General features: G+C 43.0%; 1 protein-coding gene across 2 annotated transcripts; it reads left to right on the top strand.

Annotated features, from left to right (window-relative positions):
* Positions 1-6938: 6938 nt before the first annotated feature.
* Positions 6939-17943, top strand: NPM1 (nucleophosmin 1). Of its 2 annotated transcripts, XM_084763983.1 has the most exons (11): positions 6939-7128; positions 8526-8605; positions 8906-9025; positions 9216-9309; positions 9908-10014; positions 10124-10185; positions 13215-13272; positions 13526-13609; positions 14457-14558; positions 16369-16443; positions 17603-17943. In XM_084763983.1, the coding sequence occupies exons 1-11, from the start codon at positions 7071-7073 to the stop codon at positions 17639-17641; spliced, it is 879 nt and encodes a 292-aa protein (XP_084620109.1). In that variant the 5' UTR covers positions 6939-7070; the 3' UTR covers positions 17642-17943. The 2 variants fall into 2 exon arrangements, with proteins under 2 accessions (XP_084620109.1, XP_084620110.1); XM_084763984.1 differs by lacking the exons at positions 16369-16443; positions 17603-17943 and adding an exon at positions 15319-15642.
* The last annotated feature ends 5223 nt before the right edge of the window (positions 17944-23166 follow it).

The raw sequence follows: 23166 nt of genomic DNA on the forward strand, positions 1-23166 counted from the left end.
TCATTCTGTGGACCAAGCTGGCCTTGAACTCAGGGATTAAAAGCATGTGTCACCATGCCAGGCTCTAGCCCTACCTCTCAAAAAAAATCTTATGAAAGAAGACAAAGAGAGTATAGAAACATATTTCAGGTAACAACAGCTAAATTTTTCTAAGTTTGATGAAACTGAGTATCCAATCTCCAGGAAACTCAGTGACTCCTGAGACAAAAGAAACAGGAAGGGAAGTGCACTGAAGTCCGTTGGAATCTGCCTGCTTAAAGTGAGGGTAACGAGAAATTCTCCTTCCTCCCTCTTCTCTCCCCCGCCCCAACCGCTCATGTAGCCCAGGCTGATCCTGAGCTCTGCTCCTTCTGCCTCCATTTTCTCAAGTACTGAGGCTATAGGCCATCGACCACATTAGTCTAGGTGAGAAAGATCTTACAGGCCTCTGGGGAAACCATGTCTAATCCCAGCACTCTAGAGGCGGAGGCAAGAGGATTGTGTTATGTAGGGATACTCGCTCAACAGCCACAAAGGAGGGTAAGAAGGACACAATGCAGCTGGCTGTGGCGGCGCACACCTTTAATCCCAGCACTCCGGATGCAGAGGCAGGTGGATCTCTGAGTTCAAGGCCAGCCTGGTCTACAGATCAAGTCCAGGACAGCCAAGGCTACACAGAAAAACCCTGTCTCGAAAATCAATAAAGAAGGGAGTTTGTTTTGTCTTGATTTGTTGTTGTTGTTTTGTTTATTGGGGGGTTTTTGTTTGTTTGTTTTGTTTTTCAGACAGGATTTCTCTGTGTATCCTTGGCTGTCCTAGACTTGCTTTGTAGACCAGGCTGGCCTGGAACTCACAGAGATCTGTCAGGAGTGTTGGGTTTGAAGGTGTTAGCCACCATGGCCTGCCTTGTTTCATTTTGTTTTGTTTTGTTAAAGATTTATTTATTTATTACTTATACAGAGTTATGTCTGCACACCAGAATAGGGCCAACAGACTTCATTATAGACAGCCATGAGTGACCATGTGGTTTCTGGGAACTGAACTCAGGACCTCTGGAAGAGCAACCAGTGCTCTTAACTGCTGAGCCATCTCTCCAGCCCCCTTGTTTTGTTTTTAAAGAGAGTTTTTGTTGTTGTTGGTTTTGTTTTGATCTTTTAGTTAAGAAAAGATATGTCAAGCTGGGCATGGTGGCACACACCTTTAATCCCAGCACTCAGGAGGCAGAGGCAGGCAGTTCCCTATGAGTTCAAGGCCAGCCTGGTCTACAAAGCAAGTCCAGGCTGGCTAAAATAACATAGAGAAACCCTGTCTCAAAAAACTAAACAAAAAAAACAACAGCCAGGCGTGGTGGTGCACGCCTTTAATCCCAGCACTCGGGAGGCAGAGGCAGGCAGATCTCAGTGAGTTCTAGGCCAGCCTGGTCTACAAAGTGAGTCCAGGACAGCCAGGGCTATTACACAGACAAACTTTGTCTTGAAAAACCAAAATAAATAAAAAATAAAGGGGGTATACTGTGGGACACACTGTAACACACTGTAAAAGGAGCTTTTATTCTCCTGTTTCAGTTGTTGCTAACCTAGGCCTAGTCCTGGCAGTTTCTAGCCTCCGTATAGTCTAACCTAAGCCTGGATGGTTTTCACCCTCTGAGACTTACTGCTTAATAAGCTCACCCTTTCTTGTTCTTGTTCTGGGCTGGCAGGTTCAACTCAGCCATTCTGGCTTAAACTGCTCACCCAGTCTGGCTTTTCTCTCAGCCACTGAATTGCTCTGCTTGGCCTCCAGCAATCTGTTCTAATCTTCTGGCTCCTTCTCATTCTCTGGCTCGTTCAGTCTTCACCTGAGTTCTGTCTCTGCGACCTATCGCTCTGTTGCTGTCCTGGTAAAACTGCTCTCTCCCTCTCTGTGTTCATTTGTCTACCGCACATGTGTACATGTGGAAACCATAGTCCAACCTCAGATGCTGTTCTTTCTGCGATGCTTGCTGACTTTTGAATCAGGGTCTCTCTCTAGCCAGCCAGCAACTTACCAAGCAGGCTAGCCTGTGGCTCGTCATGGAGCGCAGCAGTCTGCCCATCTCTGCTTTCTGACCCTCAGCTCGCAAGCGTGTGCCACCACAGCAGCTTATTTTATGCGGGTTCTGAGGACACTCAGGCCTCCGTGCTTCGGAAGCAAGCACTGCGCTAAGTCAGCTCCCTGGCTCTTCGTTTCATCACTTAATTCTTTGATATTTTTATCCATTAAGGTGCTGCAATAATCAGTGAACTGCACAGCAAAACTTGTGCATTTTAAAATAAGAAATAAAATCTAAATAGTGAATTCATTGTCACCTATAATGTAACCAGCAGAGAGAGTTCCAGAATGAAAATGATTAGGCAGACATCGTCAGGAAACTGACCATTCAGGACAGACCGGTGCTGGTGGATACGAGGATTTGTTGTTGTTCATAAAGTCTTGATACCCCAGACTGGCCTAGAATTCTCTGTAGAGTGCAGCCTGACCTCAAACTTGCCATCCTTCTGCCTCAGGTTTCCAAGTGCTGTCATAATAGGTGTGTGTATCATGCTCAGTGCATAGTAACATAGTTTGGTGGTGAGAAAAATCTCATTCAGCCCAGGCTAGCCCGGAATTCATGGAGATCCTGATGTCCTCTTGCTTTGGCACCCACTTCTCCTGGGTGCTGGACTCCCATCATGCACCGATGCAACCACAATCACAGTGCTCTTGGCCTAGAGGCAGAACATATATACACAATATATGTATATATATATATATATATATATATATATATATATATATATATTTCTCAGGTTTAATTTTTTGTTGTTGGCTATTTGAGATGGAGTTCTGCTGGAACTCACTAAGTAGGCTAGGCTGTCCTCAACTCAAGAGATCCACTTGGAGCCAGGTGTGGTGACGTATGCTTGGGATTATGTATACAGCGTGGAATGGCCTAATCAATGCGAATCTGGTCCTTTCTTCTTGTTTTCCTGTAGTCATGTGGTATAGTAAAATACAGTTGTATAGTTCTTCCTTAGTATCCACAAAAAAATCAACTAGCTCCAGGATTCTCCCCTGCCAATACCCAAGTCTGCAGGCGGAAGGACGTATATTAAATAGCATGTGATATGTGTATGATGAAACTGTTGAAAGTGGCCATTGACAATAGGATTCTATTTTTATGGGGGGGTACTTATTTTGTTTCAGTTTTTGTTTTGTTTTGTTTTGTTCTTTTTCAAGATGCGGTTTCTCTGTGCAGCCTTGGTCATCCTGGACTCACTTTGTAGACCAGGAAAACCTTGAACTCAGAGATCTGCCTGACTTTGTTTCCAAAGTGCTGGGATTAAAAGCATGTGCCATTGCACTGGGCTAAAATGTTTTTTCAAAAAGGTATTTTATTTAATTTTAATTTATGTGCATTGGTGTGAGGGTGTCAGACCTTGGAGTTACAGCCAGTTGTGAGCTGCCATGTGGGCGCTGGGAATTGAACCCGGGTCCTTTGGAAGAGCAGGCAGTGCTCTTAACCACTAAGCCATCTCTCCAGTGCTAATTTTTTTTAAAGATTTATTTATTATGTATACAATGTTCTGCCTGCATGTAACACCTGCACACCAGAAGAGGGAGGGCACTAGATTTTATTACAGATGGTTGTGAGCCGTCTTGTGGTTGCTGGGAATTGAACTCAGGACCTTTGGAAGAGCAGCCAGGGCTAACTTCTGGGCCATCTCTCCAGCCCCTAAAAACAGTTTTAAAAAACACTTAAAAAACCAAAACAAAATTCTTTCTGTGCCATTACTATGGTGATATGAATGTCCTGGCAGATGCTCTCAAGATCATAAAAATGCTGAGAAGAGAGGCAAATACCAGGTACTTATCAGACCATGCTCCACAATCATCGTGCGGTTTCCTAACTGTGATCAGGAAGCATGGCTACTTTGGTGATTCGAGATCACTGATGACCCCAGAGCTGGGGAAATCCTTGTGAACCTCACAGGTGGGCTGAACAAGCGTGGAGCGATCAGCACTAGATTTGATGTGCAACTCAGGGACCTAGAAAAATGACAGAACAGTCTGCTCCCAAACTGTCAGTTTGTCTTCACGGTACTGACCACCTCAGCCTGGCATCATGGGCATAAAGGAGCAAGACAAAAACACACAGGAGGGAAAATCCTGGAGTTCTTCCCCCCCCCCCCTCGACCCCCTAGGGTTTCTCTTTGTAGCCCTGGCTGTCCTGGACTCACTTTGTAGACCAGGCTGACCTTGAACTCACAAAGATCTCTGCCTCTAAGTGCTGGGATTAAAGGCGTGCAACACCACGCCTGGCCTGAGCTGCTTTTTCTAGAGATGTAAAACAAATAAGCCTCTGGACCATGAAAATAAAATCAAAATAAAGCCAGGTGGGAGTGGGGTGTACATTTCTAATCCTAGCACTTTAGAGGCAGAGGCAGGTGGATCTCTGTGAGTTCAAGGCCAGCCTGGTCTACAAAGTAAACACAGGACAGCCAAGGCTGCGTGGAGAAAAACCAAATTAAACCCAAACAAATGTTTGATTATGTTAATTTTCTCTGCCAGTTAAAGAATTAAAGGCAAGAAAAGCCTCAAGTGCAACAGGTACAGCAGAGAAATCTCAGGCACCACAGACAGTTGAAGGGCGGCACTGGGTTGAGGAAGCACACACAGAGATAAGGCCCCTTGCAAAGCCAGAAACTCCAGCCTCTTCTTGACAGCTGGATTTGTTTAGTTTATTTTTATTTTATGTACATTGATGTTTTGCCTGCATGTGTGTCTGTGTGAAGATGTCAGATTACCTAGAACTGCAATCACAGACAGTTGTGAGCTGCCACGTGGGTGCTGGGATTTGAACCCTGGTCCTCTAGAAGAGCAGCAGTCCATGCTCTTAACCTCTGAGCCATCTCTCCAGCTCCTGAGAGCTGGTTTAGTTTTATTCAACTATTAGACCTGTTTTTCTCTCCTAATTTAGGGTTGGTCAGTTTGAAGACAGGATGGTTGATTGGCCCAGAACTGTGACAAGTCCTGAGCAGGTCTTAAACTGGTTGAGCAGGAAGTCTTTTATCTCGGATGCAGAGGTTGAGGAAGGAGCTACCTTTACTATCCAGCCTTGGCCCCTCACCCTATCTGTCCTCGGCAGAACAGGGAGTCTGTGTAACTCCTTAATCTTTCTTCTTCTCTCTGTCCCCCCGCCCCCCATAAGATTTCTCTGTGTAGCCTTGCCTGTCCTAGACTTGCTTTGTAGACCAGGTAGGCCTCAAACTCACAGTAATCCGCCTGCCTCTGTCTCCTCAGTGCTGGCATCAAAGCGTGTGCCACCATGCCCAGCTTGTAACTCCTAATCTTTCAACTCCATGAGTTTATATTTAGACAAGGTGCCTGATGTGCTATAACAAATGAGTTTACATTAGTGATGGCTTCTAAATGGCTTAGTCTCTGCATTTATTTATTTATTTGTGGCTTTTGAGACAAGGTTCATTTGTGTAGCTCTTCGTGTCTTGGAACTTGCTCTGAAGACCAGTGGCCTTGAACTCAGAGATCTACCTTCCTTTGCCTCTGCTGGGATTAAACCTTAAATAAGATCCAGAACTGAAAACCAGTGAAGCAGTTCCCAGTTTGAACTGCACAGGCTCAAGGAATAGCGACACTTCTTCCTGCACCTAAGTCTCATTTTGAATGGCCAAACTGTTCACATGTGGTTTTCTTTTCTTTTTCTGAGTCCATCTTGGTTTATTTACACAGACAATTCTTCACGAGTTTCAGAATTTTTCACTGGTAGTTGTAAAGTGAAAATGCTCTGGGCCCCATTCACTGATTTTTTTTTTCCAAATTTAGGATTTGGTTAATAATGGGTTCACACGCATTATTCAATTGTCTTCCTAATTCGACCGTCGCTGGAGTAAAGAGAGTCTAGGAGAATTCATATCATTGTTTATATTCCTCCCAATAATTCTTGAATTTGTTAGCTATGTTGAGATAAAAAAAAAAGATTAGGGCTGCCGGGCGATGGTGGTGTACACCCGTAACTCCAGCAACTAGGGAGGCAGAGGCAGGCAGATCTCTTGAGTTCAAGGACAGCTTGAAAAAGAGTGAGTTACAAGCCAGCCAAGGCTACATTGAGAAACCCTGGGGGAAGGGCGGGTTGCGGGGAGGAGGTACGAACCAATTAGGACTGGTCTCAGAAGGCACACAATGCTGTGGGATGTTTATCAGGATGCAGTTTAAAATGCTCATTCCCAGCCAAAGATTCGTATGATGGCTCAAGTATTTCTTACAAGCCATACGTCCTCATTTGTAATGATAAAGATGGCCTGCGTTTTCTTAACTCTGCACACTCTCTACACCTATAGAAAGATGCTCTTTGGAGGTGAATGACTCGGTCCCGCTCTGGCCCCCAAATGACGTTAAGCTGATTAATTTCGACTTTGGGGAGGCTGCCTCAGAAAAGAAGAATAAAAGCATGGCCAAGTGGCAAGTAGCCTATTATTTTACTTAATAACCCATCCGCTCTACCTTTGGCTCTTGAAGCTATATGGGAAAAATTCCAGGCTTTTGAGCAAGTAAAATAAATATGAGGTGATTATGCCTGCTCGTGAAGGAGGTTGTTCTCTGAGTCCCTGCCCGCGGCCGCCATCTTTTAGGGTGGGCTGCGCAGCCTCTCAACACAGGCCCACGAACAGAAGGCAAGCAAACGTGGAACCATTAGAGGCGCAGGGCTCCATTACAAAGAGAAAGAGCGCGCCTGCGTTCCGCCGACCAGGGTGGAGGGGCGGAGCAGGGACGGGCGCGCGTGCGCAGTCAGAGCCCGCCAAGTACCTGGAGGAGGTGGAGGCGAGGTAGAGGCCCGTAGGGTCGAAGAGCGCTTGCGCAAGAACGCGACGGTGCGGGAAGTGGGGGTGGATCCGGAGGATGCTAACGGAGGCGGGATCAGATGGGATCTCGCGAGATCTCCTGCGGCCATATATACATGCGGCGAGCCCGCGTCCTTTCCTTGGCGTGATTCCGTCCTGCGTGTCTGTTCTAAGGAGCAGTGGGTAGTTTTCTCCGTCCGACTTCACCCACACCGAAGTGCTCGCCTCCGCCTCATGGAAGACTCAATGGACATGGACATGAGCCCTCTTAGGCCTCAGAACTACCTTTTCGGTAACTATCTGGGAGGGCTTGGGCAGGGCCTGGTGGATGTGGGGGGGGGGGTTAGTCCAGCCGCGGCCTGGCTGATGTACGCTGCGTCGGTGGAGGCCGGAGGATTGGGAGGACCCGCCAGGGTATCGGAAGCTGGGAGGAGGAAGAGTCTGCGGCCCGGAGGCTGGAGAGCCGTCCTGTTTGGGGCGGGAGAGGCCCAGTCTCGAGCCTCGGGCGTTGGAGTAGCAGTCGGCCGAGGGTGCGACCTTGCTCGCACGGCGAGCTGGGGCTCCGACCATAGGCACTTGCTCCTCCGGCGCAAGAAAGTGTGCAGGATCTTGTTCCCGGGCAGCTGGGTTTTTTCCCCCCCAGATGGTTCCTAGGCGGGTCGCCCTGCAGAATGAGGCCTTTGCAGCGAGGCCTCCCCCCCATCGCCCTATTTGAGAGGTATATATGTAAAGTCCGCAGCAGACAATACTATGGGCCGCGGCTCCCGCACTAGGGGGTTCGGCCATTACCGTGGACTCGGTCGAGCAGGCCCCCTGAAGCGGAGGGGGGCCCTTCGCAACCTCTGGGAGCACGTGGCTGCCACGTGGTTGGGGGTTAGGGAGGGGGGTGTGGGCTCTACATCCGGGCTCTACTGGTTGATGTCTTGTCAACCCTGAGCCTTTGGGGTCCTGTGGTTTAGGATTGCTGGACTCAAATGCTTATTCAGGTGGCTGGTGGCCTCCGGGTTTGTAAGGTCTTTGTTCAGATTTTTCAAAATTCACCGTGAATTTAGAACTCAGGTTGGCTTCTGGAAGGTGGAGTCAGCCTCACGTTGCAGGTGGCCAAAATGATGGTCGATGTGACTTGTCTCTAGAACTAGTTTTTTCTTTGCAAGGCGTGGGGAGCAGGGGGAGTATCTGTTGAGCAGATCGAGGGTTCACTTTGGCACCAAAGTATTTGGGCTCTCACCTAAACTTTGCTACCAGACTCAGGTGTTAAAATTTTGGTTTTCAGCTTATTAACTATGCTGAGGTTAAATGAGCAGTGGACTGCCAATAACTGTTAGGTGAACCACATTAAATACTTTTAAATTTTGGTAATTTCAATCAACTTCCCCTCACTACTTAAAAGATGAGTACTTGTATACATGGACACCTACTGGTGTGTGAGAATTCTGATTTGCCGTACTAACCTTCAAAACTATTGGGTTCAGCTTCAGCCACTGGGTTCGGTTCTAGTTTTAAGTCAGAGTCTTGCTGTGAAAGGGGCAATGGTGCCCCCATTGTAGTTGATAATGAATAATAATTGGAATTTTTTAAGTGGGATTCACTTATGTGTATTGGGTTGATTCCATGAAGAGAACCGAGTCGTTTTGGGTTTTGGTGTGTTACATGTCTCCTTGCTAGTTTTGCGTTCTTTTTCTTTCACAGGTTGTGAACTAAAGGCTGACAAAGATTATCACTTTAAAGTGGATAATGATGAAAATGAGCACCAGTTATCGTTAAGAACGGTACATAACTTTGAAGATACTTAGCATTTAAAACAATTTCAGCCATTTAGTGCTTTCTGATGAGTTAGTTTTACTTCCTTAACTGCTGTACAGATAGTATATGTTGGTTAATAAAAATTGGGAGTCTATGCCATGTGCTATTTTACATAGCCTTGTGAAGTGATCTTTTAAGTCTGCCAACTTTATTCTATTAGGTTGTATTAGTTAGGAACATATATTTTTATCCGTTTCTTGAGGATTTAAGTAGTGGTGAAAAGATAATCGAAGTTTTGAGTGCTCATAAAAGCTTTCTGTTCACAGGTCAGTTTAGGGGCGGGGGCAAAAGATGAATTACACATCGTAGAGGCAGAAGCAATGAACTATGAAGGCAGTCCAATTAAAGTAACACTGGCAACATTGAAAATGTCTGTACAACCAACGGTAAGTACATTCCTAAACATTTCATGTTGGTCTAGGTATTTTCTGGTTACACAAGTATCAACGGAAGTTACATCTGTTGCCAACATAGCTCTGCAGCTTCTCTTAAAAAGCTTATTGATAAATAACTTTTGCTAGTGATATCTGGTGTAAAACACTTCACAGTGCTCAATGATGGAAAATTGTTTTTTAGGTTTCCCTTGGGGGCTTTGAAATTACACCACCTGTGGTCTTAAGGTTGAAGTGTGGTTCAGGACCTGTGCACATTAGTGGACAGCACCTAGTAGGTATGTTTTTCTTACTGGCTTATTGTGAGATTTCTTGGTTGCTTAGTCCCCAATATAGGCTGGCTTTTTTAAAAAAATTTAAGCATTTGTCTTAAACAGTTTAAAACATTTAAATACGTGACATGGTGTACATATCCAGGTCAAACGAGACAGTCTGCCTAGTGTCTGATTCTGTCATGTACGTCCTGCGCATCATCAGTTAGGCTATCTTTTTGGACCTCCAGTTTGGACTTTATAAAGCCTGTTTTAGTTCTACTTACGTGTACTGAAATGAGACTCTAGTAATGTGTATCTAGAAAAGTCTAGATTTTCTTAACACACTGAACATTTTCTGATCTTCATTTGCTGCCTTTAATGGAATCTTTAAATACCACATGCTGTATACTCTTAAGTTCTTGTCATGAGTTTGTATAACTAGGGCTGGAGACATGGCTCAGCACTTAAGGGAACAGAGGACCTGGGTTCAATTCAGCACCCACATGGCAGCTCAAAATTATAACTCCTGTTCCAGATGTACTGACATCCTCACACAGTCAAAACACAAATGTAAATAGAGTGAGATGGTTAAAGAAATTTAGTATATCCAATTCTTTTTTAGCTGTAGAGGAAGACGCAGAGTCTGAGGATGAAGATGAGGAAGATGTAAAACTCTTAAGTATGTCTGGAAAACGAACTGCCCCTGGAGGTGGTAACAAGGTCCCCCAGGTAAAGATTTTTCACTATAAATAATTTTCTGGCTTTTTTTAGGGGGGGCGTGGTTGGTTTGGTTAATCATCAAGAAGTGACTGTTGGCTAATGAATATTTATCTTTTAGAAAAAAGTCAAACTTGATGACGATGATGAGGATGATGATGAAGATGATGAGGATGATGATGAGTAAGTAGTATGATCTTAGAAACATGACATTATATGCACTGCAAAGGGTTTTTAGGATTGATTTCTCCTACACCCTCCTGCTCCCCCCATGGGCTCTGTAAACATAATTAAATAAATGATCAGTGGTGGTGGTGAAAGTAAAGATTTTGTACCTATAAAGGACTTTAGCCTGTGAGTCTTCCATTTTTCTTAATGATGGGGCATTGATTTTTCTTGGGAGCTTTGTTGTTGTTGCTGCTGCTTTTTTGTTTTTGTTTTTGTTTTTTAGTTTTTTCAAGATAGGGTTTCTCTGCGTTATCTAGACTCACTTTGCAGACCAGGCTGGCCTCAAACTCAGTGATCTGCCTGCCTCTACTTCCCAAGTGCTGAAATTAACCAGCTTCTTGGGAGTTTTTGGTTTGCCAGACAGGGTTTCACTGTACCACTAGGCTGTCCTGGAACTCTTTGTAGACAAGACTGGCCTTGAACTCAGATCTCCCTGCCTCTGCCTCCCTAATGCTGGTGTTTAAAGGATTAAAGATAAAATTTTACATGTTTAATACGGGCAAGTTGTGAAAGTAAGCAGATGTGAAATTTGGAACTATTACTGGTCTTCCATGACAATTGTTGCCTTTGAATATCTTGTTCTTGGTTCATGTATATTTATTTGAAAGCATGTTAGAACTAAGGCAAAGTACTGTCCCAGGAAAATCAAACTTTGTGATTGGTGATTACTTTATATGGACAGTGGCCAGCAAGTTCCTTCCATTAGTGAGATAATGGTCAACATAGATGTCCGTGAAAGTGAAGTAATGTCTGGAGATTTGTTGACACAGTTGAAGAGTTAAATCATTGCCAGAGCTGTGCATGGTGGTATATGCCTGTAATACCAGCACTCAGTCAGAGGCAGGCCAATCTGGTTCAAGAGACCAGCATACTATATAAAGCATGTCTTAAGACAGCCAAGACTACATAGAAAACCTGTCTCCAAAAAAAGACAAAACAACCCATATATCCAGAAGTTGTAGAATTCATGAAAGGAAATGAGTGATCTTTCCATTCTGAAAAGAGGCTTTAATTTACACACGTGGCATGTGTGTGTATGTTTGTGTATGCAATTTAGGCATATGGAATTGAAATCCAGCATCAGATACTCAAATGTAGTAAAGATTGACTTCCTTATATTTCTTTCTATGGTTTTAATAAGTTGGGGAGTGGCAAATCCACTAGCAGATACAAATGGGTTATTACAAAAAGCCATGCCATTTATATAACGGATTTTTACTATTTTGCCATTTGAGGAGGATCTAGATTACCTTTAGGGATTATGTTATAAACTAATAGCATGCTGTTATGAACTGGGTAGTGAATGCTGCTTTATGTACTAAATGGCAATGTATCTGGTCCCATAACGATATTTCCTAGTAATAGAGCTTTCTTAGGAAATTTTTAGAATGAGTAATTTTTAGGTAATGCATGACTGATTTAACATTACATGGTTAAGGATAGAAGAAAAGGTGGTTAGTTTTATAGAAACTGGCATTGTTTCTGGTACAGAGAAAGTACCTGCATGGAGTGAGTTCTAAGGCCAGTTTTATACTAGCAAATAGTAATAAATCACCAAAAGCGCCGTGTTTACATGTGGCACTGACATGGTATAGATCCCAACAAGAATTTCCCCTACTACTGAAAAGGTATTTACATACTTCTCTAACTTAATGAGCCTAGCGGTGTGGAAACTATTGTAGGACCACTGTTGGTTGACTTTGGATTAAACTCAGCCTGAATAGTTAGATTATGAGTACTTAGGTATATATATTTTAATGTTTGAAAACAGCATGCTTGAACATTTTGTACTTAGTATTCCTCCTAAATCAAGTGCCAAGTGGCGCTAAATAATCTTAGATCTAGATTGTGAAAGTGAGAAGCAGAATCTTCTGAGCTGTTCAGTAACACTCAAGTACTGGAGGTGGATTGTTCTGTTAATTGCAGTCTGGCAGCTTAATTCTAATGACGGAGCTTTAGGAAGAGCCAATAAAATAAAAGCCCTGCCAAACTGCTCCACCCCCACATTGGAATGAAGAGCTGTAAGAGGTGAAGAAAGAGCTTTGATTGTCTCAAGGGGAAACGTTAGGACACAAGTAGAATCAGAACAGGTTTAAGCTTTTTGCTACATTTAACAAGATCCCTAAAATTCATTAGCTTTTGAGTATAGACGTTTGTATTACTGAATTTTAAAATATTTCATCAGCCTTAAAAGGCTTGTTTATTACATTGTCCATATTTCTTAGGCTTATAGCTAGCTGCTTGTGAATTTTTGTATGCAAACTTGCCTCTTCAAATTATTTTCCATAATTGATTCCTGCTCGTTTGTGCATGTCTAGTGATTTTTGACAAGATTGATCCCCATACTCAATTTTCATACTCAGTTTTTCTTGTGGGTGTGCTAATGCTGTGGGCATTGGGTTATTGTCAACAGTATAGGAGCTTTTAAAGTTTATATATTTAGGGCAATGTGAAGTGGTGTCTTCATGTTTGCTTTATAGTTCCTAGATGAATAAAGCATCTTATGTTTATTGGCTATGTATGTTTTGGGAGAAATGTCTGTCCAGATTATTTGCATAATTAGGCATCTTTGCTCTTGTTATTGGCTATCATGTTACATGCCCCCTGCCCCCAGGATTTCTCTCTAACCCTGGCTGTCCAGTTTGGCCTTGAACTCAATCTGCCTCTGCCTTTTTGTCAATCTGCCATGAAATTTTGTGTCTTGGGGGAGGTGATTTGAGACAGGATTTCTCTGTTACAGAGCCCTAGCTGTCCTGGACTCTTGGTTATACCAGGCTGGCCTGAGCATCTGAGCTGCTCCACCCTCTACCTCCCCAGAATGACTCCTGAGTGCTGGGGTTAAAGGCATGCACCACTGCCCTTGGCTTTTTTTTCTTGATCTATTGACTTGTCTGTTAAGATTTTGCTACAGTGGATGAATATAACTTAGTTCTTTGATCAAATTGATCGTAAAGTTGAAGCGTCTTGGCTTATTTCATTTGTAGTGATGATGATGATGATGATTTTGATGAAGAAGCTGAAGAAAAAGTTCCAGTGAAGAAAGTGAGTACATAAAACATGCTATGAAAATTGTCAAAAATAGGTAATAAAAGACATGAAAATGCCTTATTGCCAGTAGTGAAAACTAGCTAAGATGATCTCATTCAAAAATTGGTTCTGGGCCAGATAGGCTAGAAACCATCATTTTTCTATGTCTGTAATTTTTTGGTTGCTTATGTTGGTTTAGGGCAGTTTAATATGTATTGATCTCTACTCTAGAGAAGGCATACTGATTAAGACCAATCTCTGTTTGCAGTCTATACGAGATACACCAGGAAAAAATGCACAGAAATCAAACCAAAACGGAAAAGACTTAAAACCATCAACACCAAGATCAAAGGTAAGTCATTGACCTAGTAAGGAAAAGTAGTAAGTTCTATGTAGAAAGCTAGTCTTCCTCAAACTTGGTAAGTGTTTAGGCAACCCTGGCTACGTAACAAATTTGTAGTGCTGTGTAGTTTGTGAAGAGTGTCCTGGGATGGGCTCCAGGCACTAATCTATTTTTAGAACTATTGAATTTTGACCTGTGTGTGTAGAGGCCAGGAGTTGATTGTATTGAGATGCTTGACACAGATTGGCAGCAAAGTACCCTGATTCTAAACTAGGAATCTCCCAATCCTTTATTTACTCCAACTTAAAAAAACAACAGTATTCTGTCTGCAGGCCAGAAGAGGGCACCAGACCTCATTCTAGATGGTTGTGAGCCACCATGTGGTTGCTGGGAAGAACAGACAGTGCTCTTAACTCCAGTCCCTTGATTTTTATCATACCAATTCATATTAGCAACTTCTTAAGGGTTTCTCTGTGTAGCCTTGGCTGTCTTGGACTCGATTTGTAGACCAGGCTGGCCTCGAACTCACAGTGATCCGCCTGTCTCTGCCTCCCGAGTGCTGGGATTAAAGGCGTGAGCCACCACCGCCCGGCTCATATTAGCAACTTCTATACTGTTCATAAAAGATTGTAAGACTTTAGAGAAATCTTGGTAATTATTACTTACTAAGAACAATACTATTAGTTGGGCTTGATGACACATGCCTCTAATCCCAGGTAGAGGCAGGTGGATTGCTGTGAGTTTGAAGCCAGCCTGCCTGGTCTACAAGCTAGTCCAGGATAGCCAAGGCCACAGAGAAACCCTACCTTGAAAAAAAAGGAACTAGTAGTTTTAACAGTCTAAAATTTTTCTCCAGGGTCAAGAGTCCTTCAAAAAACAGGAAAAAACTCCTAAAACACCAAAAGGACCCAGCTCGGTAGAAGACATTAAGGCAAAAATGCAAGCAAGCATAGAAAAAGTAAGTAAGATTACCATTGAATAGCTTGGTCATCCTGGGTGTAAAAAGTAGATAATACAATAATGTGTACAGTCTTGTGCATTTATAAATTGCTCCAATAAAATGTACAAGGATAGGATGCACTCTTAGATAAGAGCATTGTCTTTAGGATTATGCTGCAGAACCAGCAGAGGGCATTTGGTTTCAATAAAGGTAAAAAAAGGAAAAGTAAGACCAAGTTTTTGGCTGCCTGATACTATAACTAAGGTGGAGAAATGATCACTTAAGTATTTCACAGTGATTTGGATAATTGCTATGCCCTCTACCACAGCATCTTCAGTCAATGACCTGGAATTTTATGTAGCTAATAGGCTTACATCTAATCTTAAATTTATCTTGTTTGACCATTTGGGTATCTTGTTTGGCCATTTGGTCTTTTGTGTAGAAATTGAATTATTGGGTCGGATGTTTTTTGGAGAATTAGATTTTCTGCATTGTGATTCTAACAGGCTGGCTGTTGGGAATGACTGGAGTAAGGAAATGGCCATTTCTTGTCCATGGTTTTCCTGTATGTAGGCCCCACATGGTTTCAGAAGATTTTCTTCCATTGTGCAGCCACGAACAGATTGGAATTTAGCACTTCAGTGCCAGCACTTTATTTAAACTGTAAACTATGCTGGTGTCACTGGATTTAAAAAAAAAAAACCCTTGCATACACTGCTAAAATGATGCCCCTCCCCCCCCATTTTAATATGGTCCTATCTCCTTGGTTTAATTGCAGGCGCATTGAACATTCCTGGTAAATTAAGCCCAAAGATGGGGAAAGAGGAAAAGGAGAGAAACAAATATAGTCCATACTGAGTACCATCAACAATCCAGACTGAAGTCTTCTATTTTAATCTCAATCCCCTTTCCTGATTGGCCTAACCCCTTGCACGCTGGAAGCAATCTCTTGTTTTCCTATAGCATTTTCCTTTCACTCCTATGATGCAGAGAACTTTACAGCTTTCTACTACTTGTGCATATGCCTCATCTCTTTGACCGTGTTTTAATACCTTTGTATCCTTAGCTGCTCAATAAATTTTAAAATGAACCAAACAAATAAGGATGTATGTGACAATATTTTTAATTTAGTGACTTATTGGTGATGGAGGCAATTGAGTACCTAACATACAATTTTGGAATTTGGGAAGCCTTAGTCTTTCTAAAAGCAAAAATGCAAAGAAACTTAGCAAGAGGTGATATATTTTATATGAAACGAGGGATGATTATAGGGACAATTACTTTTTTATGCTGATAAATTACCGGTTACAGTAACTAAAGAATTTTTGTGACACCTTGTAGGTATTGCTTATTATGGTTCACTGTCTACATTCATAATTGGAAATAAATGCGAAGTGTGCTGCATTAGTGAAGAGTAGCTACTGTTAACTTTAGATTCCTTCCGTCGGTTCCTGGACAAGTGTTACAATGCTATCCTTGGTTCTTGGGAAACACTTGGGTTAAATTTAGATTGTTTATTGAAGGCGACAAAACTAATTTATAAGATAAGGCTAGGTATTCGAGTTGTCTATTTGCATTCCTATAGAATCTTCTGCAGTTTAAGTTGGCTGTTGGAGGAATTGGACACCCAGCAATGAAAGACCATGGTCTTATTGTTGCTGCTTAATAGGTCTGCTTGGGCCTCAATGTCATTGGTATTTTAGTAAAACAGAAAAGTTGACAAGAAATAAATTGTTCATATAATGACATGTGAATCTTTGAGAGTTCTCTAATGGTGTCTCAACAACTTGTGTGCTTGTACTAAATTATGCTTTTCCCCCCTCAATAGGGTGCCTCTCTTCCCAAAGTGGAAGCCAAGTTCATTAATTATGTGAAGAATTGCTTCCGGATGACCGACCAAGAGGTAACTTTTCTATGTATATTACCAAATCCAGAATTTTCATTGTGATTTATGATTTTTTTCTTCTGTCCCTTAAGTCATGGCTCTTGTAAAAAGTTCCTAACCACAGACAGTACTTAAATACATGGAAAGAATTTAATGGCAGACAGCAGATTTTTTTGTGTGTGTGCATTTTTCCCAGCTTTTACATGGTAAATTATCTCTTGGTTTCTGAACTTTGTTTTACTCTGGGTAGTGTGTTGGCTAAAGGAATAGATGGTGGTTTTTCTTTGCTCCTTTGAATCCTCTAAACATAAATCTGTTACATGCTCTCTTGGGAGCAGTAGTATATTCTCCCCATAGTGAAGAAAGGGAATATTTTGAAAAACCCAACTGGATGGGTTAAAGCTCTTTACATGGGAGAGTTTATGTAAATATTAGAAAAATATGCTAGGAGAATTCACTTGGGTCACAGCAGTGGCAAAGCACTACCAGAGATCTGTCTTCCCAGTGGAATGAAATTTTTCTATTCACAGTGGTAAACGGGTAAAATATAAGTGTTTCATCAGTATCAGTTGTATAATTTTCTATACGCAACCTTTGATAAAGTTGGAAAAATGGGGACAGTTAATGAGTGGCCTTTTAAAATTTGGTTGTAGTCACAGTGGTTAGGATTGAGGCAGAATGGTCAGCAGTTGAGGTGATCAAAATGTGTGTCTCCAGTACCAGCCAGCCTTTTGTGTTTTTGTTTGTACTTAACGTAAAAGGCAAAACCCTTGTGGAGAATTGAGATGCTAGAGCCTGCCTCATGCATGCTAGGTCCCGTTCCCCCTTTAACTGTTTTCAGGAAAGGGTATTAGCTTGTTTTACTGTTACAATAGATATTCCTTTGGGTTTTTGAGGTTGTGATTTGTTCTTGCTTTGTGACACTTAACTAGGATTTACTGTTTAAATACATTTACTCATTCTGAAGCCTAAAAATAGAAATAGGGCTGAGCCCCATAGGCCAAGGCAACATTGGTTAGATAGCTGTTTTTTTTTTTTTTTATGTTAAAACAAATGGTTAAGCTATAGGAATCTCCTTGTTAACATTCTGACCTTTCCTTAAGTAGAATGAAAAGTATTGAACTGAAGTTTATTGAATTTTATATAAAGTTACATTTCTTTTTTTTTTTTTAAACAGGCCATTCAAGATCTCTGGCAGTGGAGGAAGTCTCTTTAAGAAAATGGTTTAAACAGTTTGAACTATTCCGGCTTCATTTCTGTAACAGTTAATATCTGGCTGTCCTTTTTATAATGCAAAGTGAGAACTTTCCCTACTGTGTTTGATAAATGTTGTCCAGGTTCAGTTGCCAAGAATGTGTTGTCTAAATGCCTGTTTAGTTTTCAAGGATGGACCTCCACCCTTTACTTTTAAGTATGTATGGAATGTTATGATAGGACATAGTAATAGTGGTGGTCAGATGTGGAAATGGTAGGGAGACAAAAATACATGTGAAATAAACTCAGTATTTTAATAAAGTAGCACTGTTTCTATTTGTTTATTTGTTTCTTTCATACGTTGTCAGAAGCTAAATATGCTTTTCCCTCTATCTAGCTCATCCTGTTTATACATTCCCACCCATGTAAGTCAGTCATGGATATTTAGGGGACTAATGCCATTATCTGAGTTGGACATAACCATTGTGGCTTCATGTGAATTCATCCTGGCTTACTCTATGGTATATTAAAGTACTGTGGCACTGTATGGGAGACTACTCATACTTAAAAAAAACTCAGTCTTAAATATATTCTTTATGGATTTTTTTTCTTAAATTCTGTTTTTGTTAAAGCTTTACAAATAGTTCCTTTATATGTTTCTGGTGATTGTGGGATTATGATTCTGGGGTTGCCCAGAGAGTCATGTGGTAAGTTGAGTATGGTACTGGTGACAAAACAGCCATTTATGTTAGACTTTTCTAGGCAGGGTCTTTCTTACAACCTCTTCATTAAGGAAAATTTATATATGAGTACACAACAGGCATATACATACAATCCTGACATTTTTAAGTTATTTGGTAATTATGATAAGGATTAAACTGAAACTTGAATGTTGAGGATGTGCTTAACTTTTACACAAAGACCACATGGTTAAATACTTGTCAATTGTATTAGGGTGATTGTTAATGGGGAAGAACACCATTTCACCAAGGTTTAGAGTATGAGGCATTTCAGAAGCCTGAAAGTGTCCCACTCCCAAACCAAATTTTGAGTTACCAGGATGATAAACAACTAAGCTGTAGGAGCAGAGCGTTCAGACATTCAGTGCAGACCTAGTCCTTTCTTGGCTGTTGCGTGGGATGATGGTGTGCACAATGCAGAGTGACATTGAGAGAGCTTCAGAACTGGAGTTAGTTAGCATTTACCTTTTGGAGGCTTAGTAAAAGAGGAGGTTTTAAATAGATTTTAATTTGAAGTTGGTTTTGTCTAAAATTACACTTAGGAGTGGCGGGAACTCCAAATACCATTTCTACCATGTTAAGGCTGGTGTTTCTCAGTTACATTTTTAAGAGTTCTACACCTGCGTGCTGATTTGATTTTTTTTTTTCAAGACCGGGTTTTTCTGTAGCTTTGGTTCTGTTGGACTCAATTCTAGAACTCAAAAGCGATCTGCCTGCCTCTGCCTCATGACTGCTGTGATTAAAGGCGTGTACCACCACACTCGGCTCTTGCTGATTTAGTGACACAAGGTGAAGGTATTAACATTTTATTAAAATATCCCTTAAAAGGCTGGGTGTGGTGGTGCACGCCTTTAATCCCAGCATTCAAGAGGCAGAGGCAGGTGATCTCTTATTTGAGGCCAGCCTGGTCTGCAGAGAGTCCAAGATATCAAAAGCTACTACACAAACCCTGTCTCAAACCGAAGGGCGGGGGGAAATACCTTATAAAAAGGCAAATAAGATTCCTGTGTCTCAAAGCTATTAGGCACGATTCCTAGCCAGCTAGATGACAATCTTATTTATGGGCTATAAGCTATTGATGAACTACCTGTGCAAGGCCTACAGAGATCAGGTCAAGCGGTCTTGGCTGAAGCACAGGTTGATTTAACAAGAAAAGGAGCTTGCTTACCTCTACTGTTGACTTGAGGTAAGGAATTACTAGTAAAACATTTTTAGGGTGGGGGCATCTGGATTCTAGAAATGCAGATAGATGTCCGGGTTTGCTGCTTTGAGTTTCATCTGCGTAGATGGTCTCCAGGAGCGTTCTTCAGGTTGCTTGTTTCAGTTTGCTCACTTAAGAAATGAGAATGATCTGGTTGCAGCACTTTCGAGGTAGGCAGATCTGAATTCAAGGCCAGCCTGGTCTACAAAGTGAGTCCAGGGCAGTCAAGGCTACACAGAAACCCAATAACAATGTAAACTTAACCTCACTCCCCCTGTTCTACAAGTGTTTGGGGTTGGCCAGGGAAGCAGTGTTTAACATTTATTGTGTATGCAGTAGACAGTCTCTCCTTAGGAAGGTGTGCAATTGAATGAGTCACCATGTACTCTTGACTGGAGACCTTAACAGACTTGTGCTGCAGTTAGATCATTCCAAACTGACCATCCGACCTAATTCCTTATGTGTACTACTATTGCTCCAGTCCCAGTCTTCTACTCCCCTTTATTTTTAAATTCACTTAGGAGTTCCTTGTTTTTGACCAGAGTTTCAAAGCTTTTTAATGGTCAAGCATGGTGTAATGTCCAAATGTAGCAGCAGTTGATTGTAAAGCAGGATTCCACTGGAAGGGGAGGGCATCTTGCCCTAGGGACTGTTGGGGAGATTACCTAAGAGGCGATGTTTGTATATAGGTGGGTTTGCCAAAACTGGATGATGCACAAAAATGAATACAAACCTTTAACAATGTTGGCTGCTTGGTACCTTACGAGGGCCTCCTGCTTACAAGGCATTAGGCCTGCTCTTCTCTGCTGTCCCTGGTAATGCCTTCCTGTCACTGAAAAACTTGACACTTTAGTCATTTTCTCACACATACCTGAAATATTCCTTTGGCTGGCTGGCTGCATCCTTCCTATCATTGGTCTCAGCCTACATATTGGCCAGCTCTTTGGACAATCTGCAGTTCGTAATTTCTTATTTTTCAGAATGCTGGTTAGAAGAATAAAAACTTGGCACATCTTGACTTACTGATTATTACCCAGTTACACTGTGAGAAGATAATTATGTGTGGGTGCATGCATGTATTTGCGCACATATGAGTGTTAGAGCCTACACATGCGAGTCTAAAGACAGCTTGGGTAGATTCTCTCCTGCTACTACATGGGTTTCACTTGCCACATCTTACCACCACCACCAAACAAGCTAGTTACCTTGTTTCAGCAAGTATTGATAACACAGGACCTCAGACAGCAGTGGAGTAAGTTATCACATTAGCACTTAAGTACCATTTTGAACACTTAAGGTTGATGCGTATGTATATTAATATCTGAAACTGGGCTTCAGGGTGTGAGTAATTGAGAAAGGAGTGACCTAAATGGCTTTGTTTGAAGTCAATAGATACTGTTTTTAATGTTTCAGTGTAAACGATCTTGTCTCTACTTAATGGAATTGAGATATGAAAAGACGGAGTTAAGGTTAGTAGTTGGCAGCTAAAGTGGTTGTCTTTAGGGTGTGCCACATTGTATGTGCAGCAGTCTTGAGTTGTTAGCTGTATTTTGTAGGCAAGGGAGAACATTCAGGTTTTCTAGGGACTGATTTTTCAAAGAACTGTGGCACATGTGTGCAGGTACCCAAGCAGGAAGCTGCTGAGCCATCTCTCCAGCCCCTTCCCCCTTTGGCTCTGAGACAGGATCTAATGTAACACCCAGGTGGGCTGCTGGCTGAGTCCAAGCATAAGCCTTTTATCCTGTTTGTAGCCTGGTGTTGGGAATTAAACTGTGGGTCTCTCCAATGAGCCACAATCCCACCACCAGGACCTGTGATTCTTGAATTCATGTTCTCAGAACACCACTGGATTTTTGGGACCTGGGACTGCATTCATGTGATAAATGAAGTGGAACAATAACCCATTGCATTCAAAAGTAATGAAAAACAGTATAGAATGCAGATATGAAAGAATGATTCTTAGCCAGGAGATACATGAAACATTTCAGCAGATAAGTAAAACGCCTACACCTCCGAGGGTATGTGTGGTGTGTCAGTTTGTGAAGCAAGGCCAAAGGCTTTTCAGTTCATCTGTGGTTTGTCACTTCACTCTGGATTGGTTGGTTCATTCCAGACTTCAGGAAGTTACTAATAACTGCAAGAATAGTTCTGGCAGTCCAGACAGTCTACATAGAGTCAATTTAGCTTCGTGCAAGATGTATGTCAAAGCAGTCGATTTTGCAAGGGTTTTCAGGATTTGTTTTTAATACTGCCCTCTTTAGCCTCAACTTTGAAAAGGAATTGAAAGTAGCTTACAGGGAGGTCTGGGACTTGGAACAAATACTACGCACCCTCTTTATGCTCCAGTGAAAGGGGAATAGCAACCACAGCTACTGACACAAGGCTCTAAACCAAATAATCTGAATTCCTGAGTTTTGCATTTTGATCTTGTTCTCTAGTTTCTTGCCCACTATGACCTGTTTGTCTTAGCATCAGTCCAAAGCAGAGCTTGGCTGACCCAGGCTCTAGGCAGAATGTGGCAGGCCTCGGACAACAATATCTACATTTTGGGGTTAATGGAAGGACAGAAAAAGTTCATGGCTGGTGATGAAGGGCAGGAAAACAAGCTGCTTAGTGTCTAAACCGAAGAGGACCTGAGTGAGCGCTGACCAGAGTCCTGGCTACTCTCAGGCATGTATCCGGTCAGGGCTGGGGTTACAGAGACACTTTCGGACCGCTAGGTGGTAGCCGTGTGCTTCCACAAACCCAGTCACCTACGAAAGAACGCAGCTGGAATCTCTAGAACGGACCTTAGGGTCCCAGGGCGGGGGAAGGGAGAGAGAGAGACGCCCTTGAGCCCTTCCCATCTCCCCTGGCAGGGTCGGGGAGAGAAGGCTTCGCTGGTGGTGGTGGAGGTGGTGGTGGTGAGCGTCTGGGAAAAGCCACTATCTTGCGTGGCCTCAGAACAAGGGTAAACACGATTCTTTTCAGTTGAGGCACCTCACCGGGTGGGTCTTGCTCGTTCTCCCCTTGCTTTCGAACATTAGTAAATGTGAACGCAAACAGCAAATATGAGGGAGGGAGGACTCTCTGCACCTAATTGGATTCTTTGGGAATCCCGCCTGCTCCATTCGGCCAATATTAGCGTTGTGGCGCAGAGTTCCGTCGGTTTCCAGCTCTCATCAGCTCCAGATTCGTGGGTTCTGCCCTGCTGAACCGCCAGACCCATCGCCGACAGTCTGAGTGCCTCCCCTTCAACCCTGAGCCGCCAGAAGGAGGAGGCAGTGGAGAGGCCGCGGCAGGCAGGCGAGCAGGCAGTGCCGGCTTTGATGTGGGCGCGGCGCACCCAGCCGAGCTGAGCGCCCGTCCGGCCGCGCCCCGAGGGGGGAGACCCCGGGCCCCGCATCCTCATTGTGCCGGCGCGGGCCCGGGCCCGCCCCCGGCCCCCCGCCCCCTCGCCGCCCGCGCGTAGAAAACGCCCCGGCCGCCGCCAGCGGTGGGAGGCGGCGATGCGCACGGCCGGAGAGACACGGAGGAGGAGACATGAGCCGGCGGGCGCCCAGACGGAGCGGCCGTGACGCGTTCGCACTGCAGCCGCGCGCCCCAGCCTCAGAGCGCTGATTCCGG

The sequence above is a fragment of the Acomys minous genome (assembly GCF_964271855.1).
Source record: "Acomys minous genome assembly, chromosome: 16".
NCBI lineage: Eukaryota > Metazoa > Chordata > Mammalia > Rodentia > Muridae > Acomys > Acomys minous.

What these genes read in the sequence shown, in the direction of transcription:
- NPM1 (XM_084763983.1), top strand. Translation starts at nt 7,071, where the DNA reads ATGGAAGACTCAATGGACATGGACATGAGCCCTCTTAGGCCTCAGAAC. An exon ending in GCCTCAGAACTACCTTTTCG is followed by an intron (nt 7,129 to 8,525) that starts GTAACTATCTGG and finishes TTTCTTTCACAG; the next exon opens with GTTGTGAACTAAAGGCTGAC. An exon ending in ACCAGTTATCGTTAAGAACG is followed by an intron (nt 8,606 to 8,905) that starts GTACATAACTTT and finishes TTCTGTTCACAG; the next exon opens with GTCAGTTTAGGGGCGGGGGC.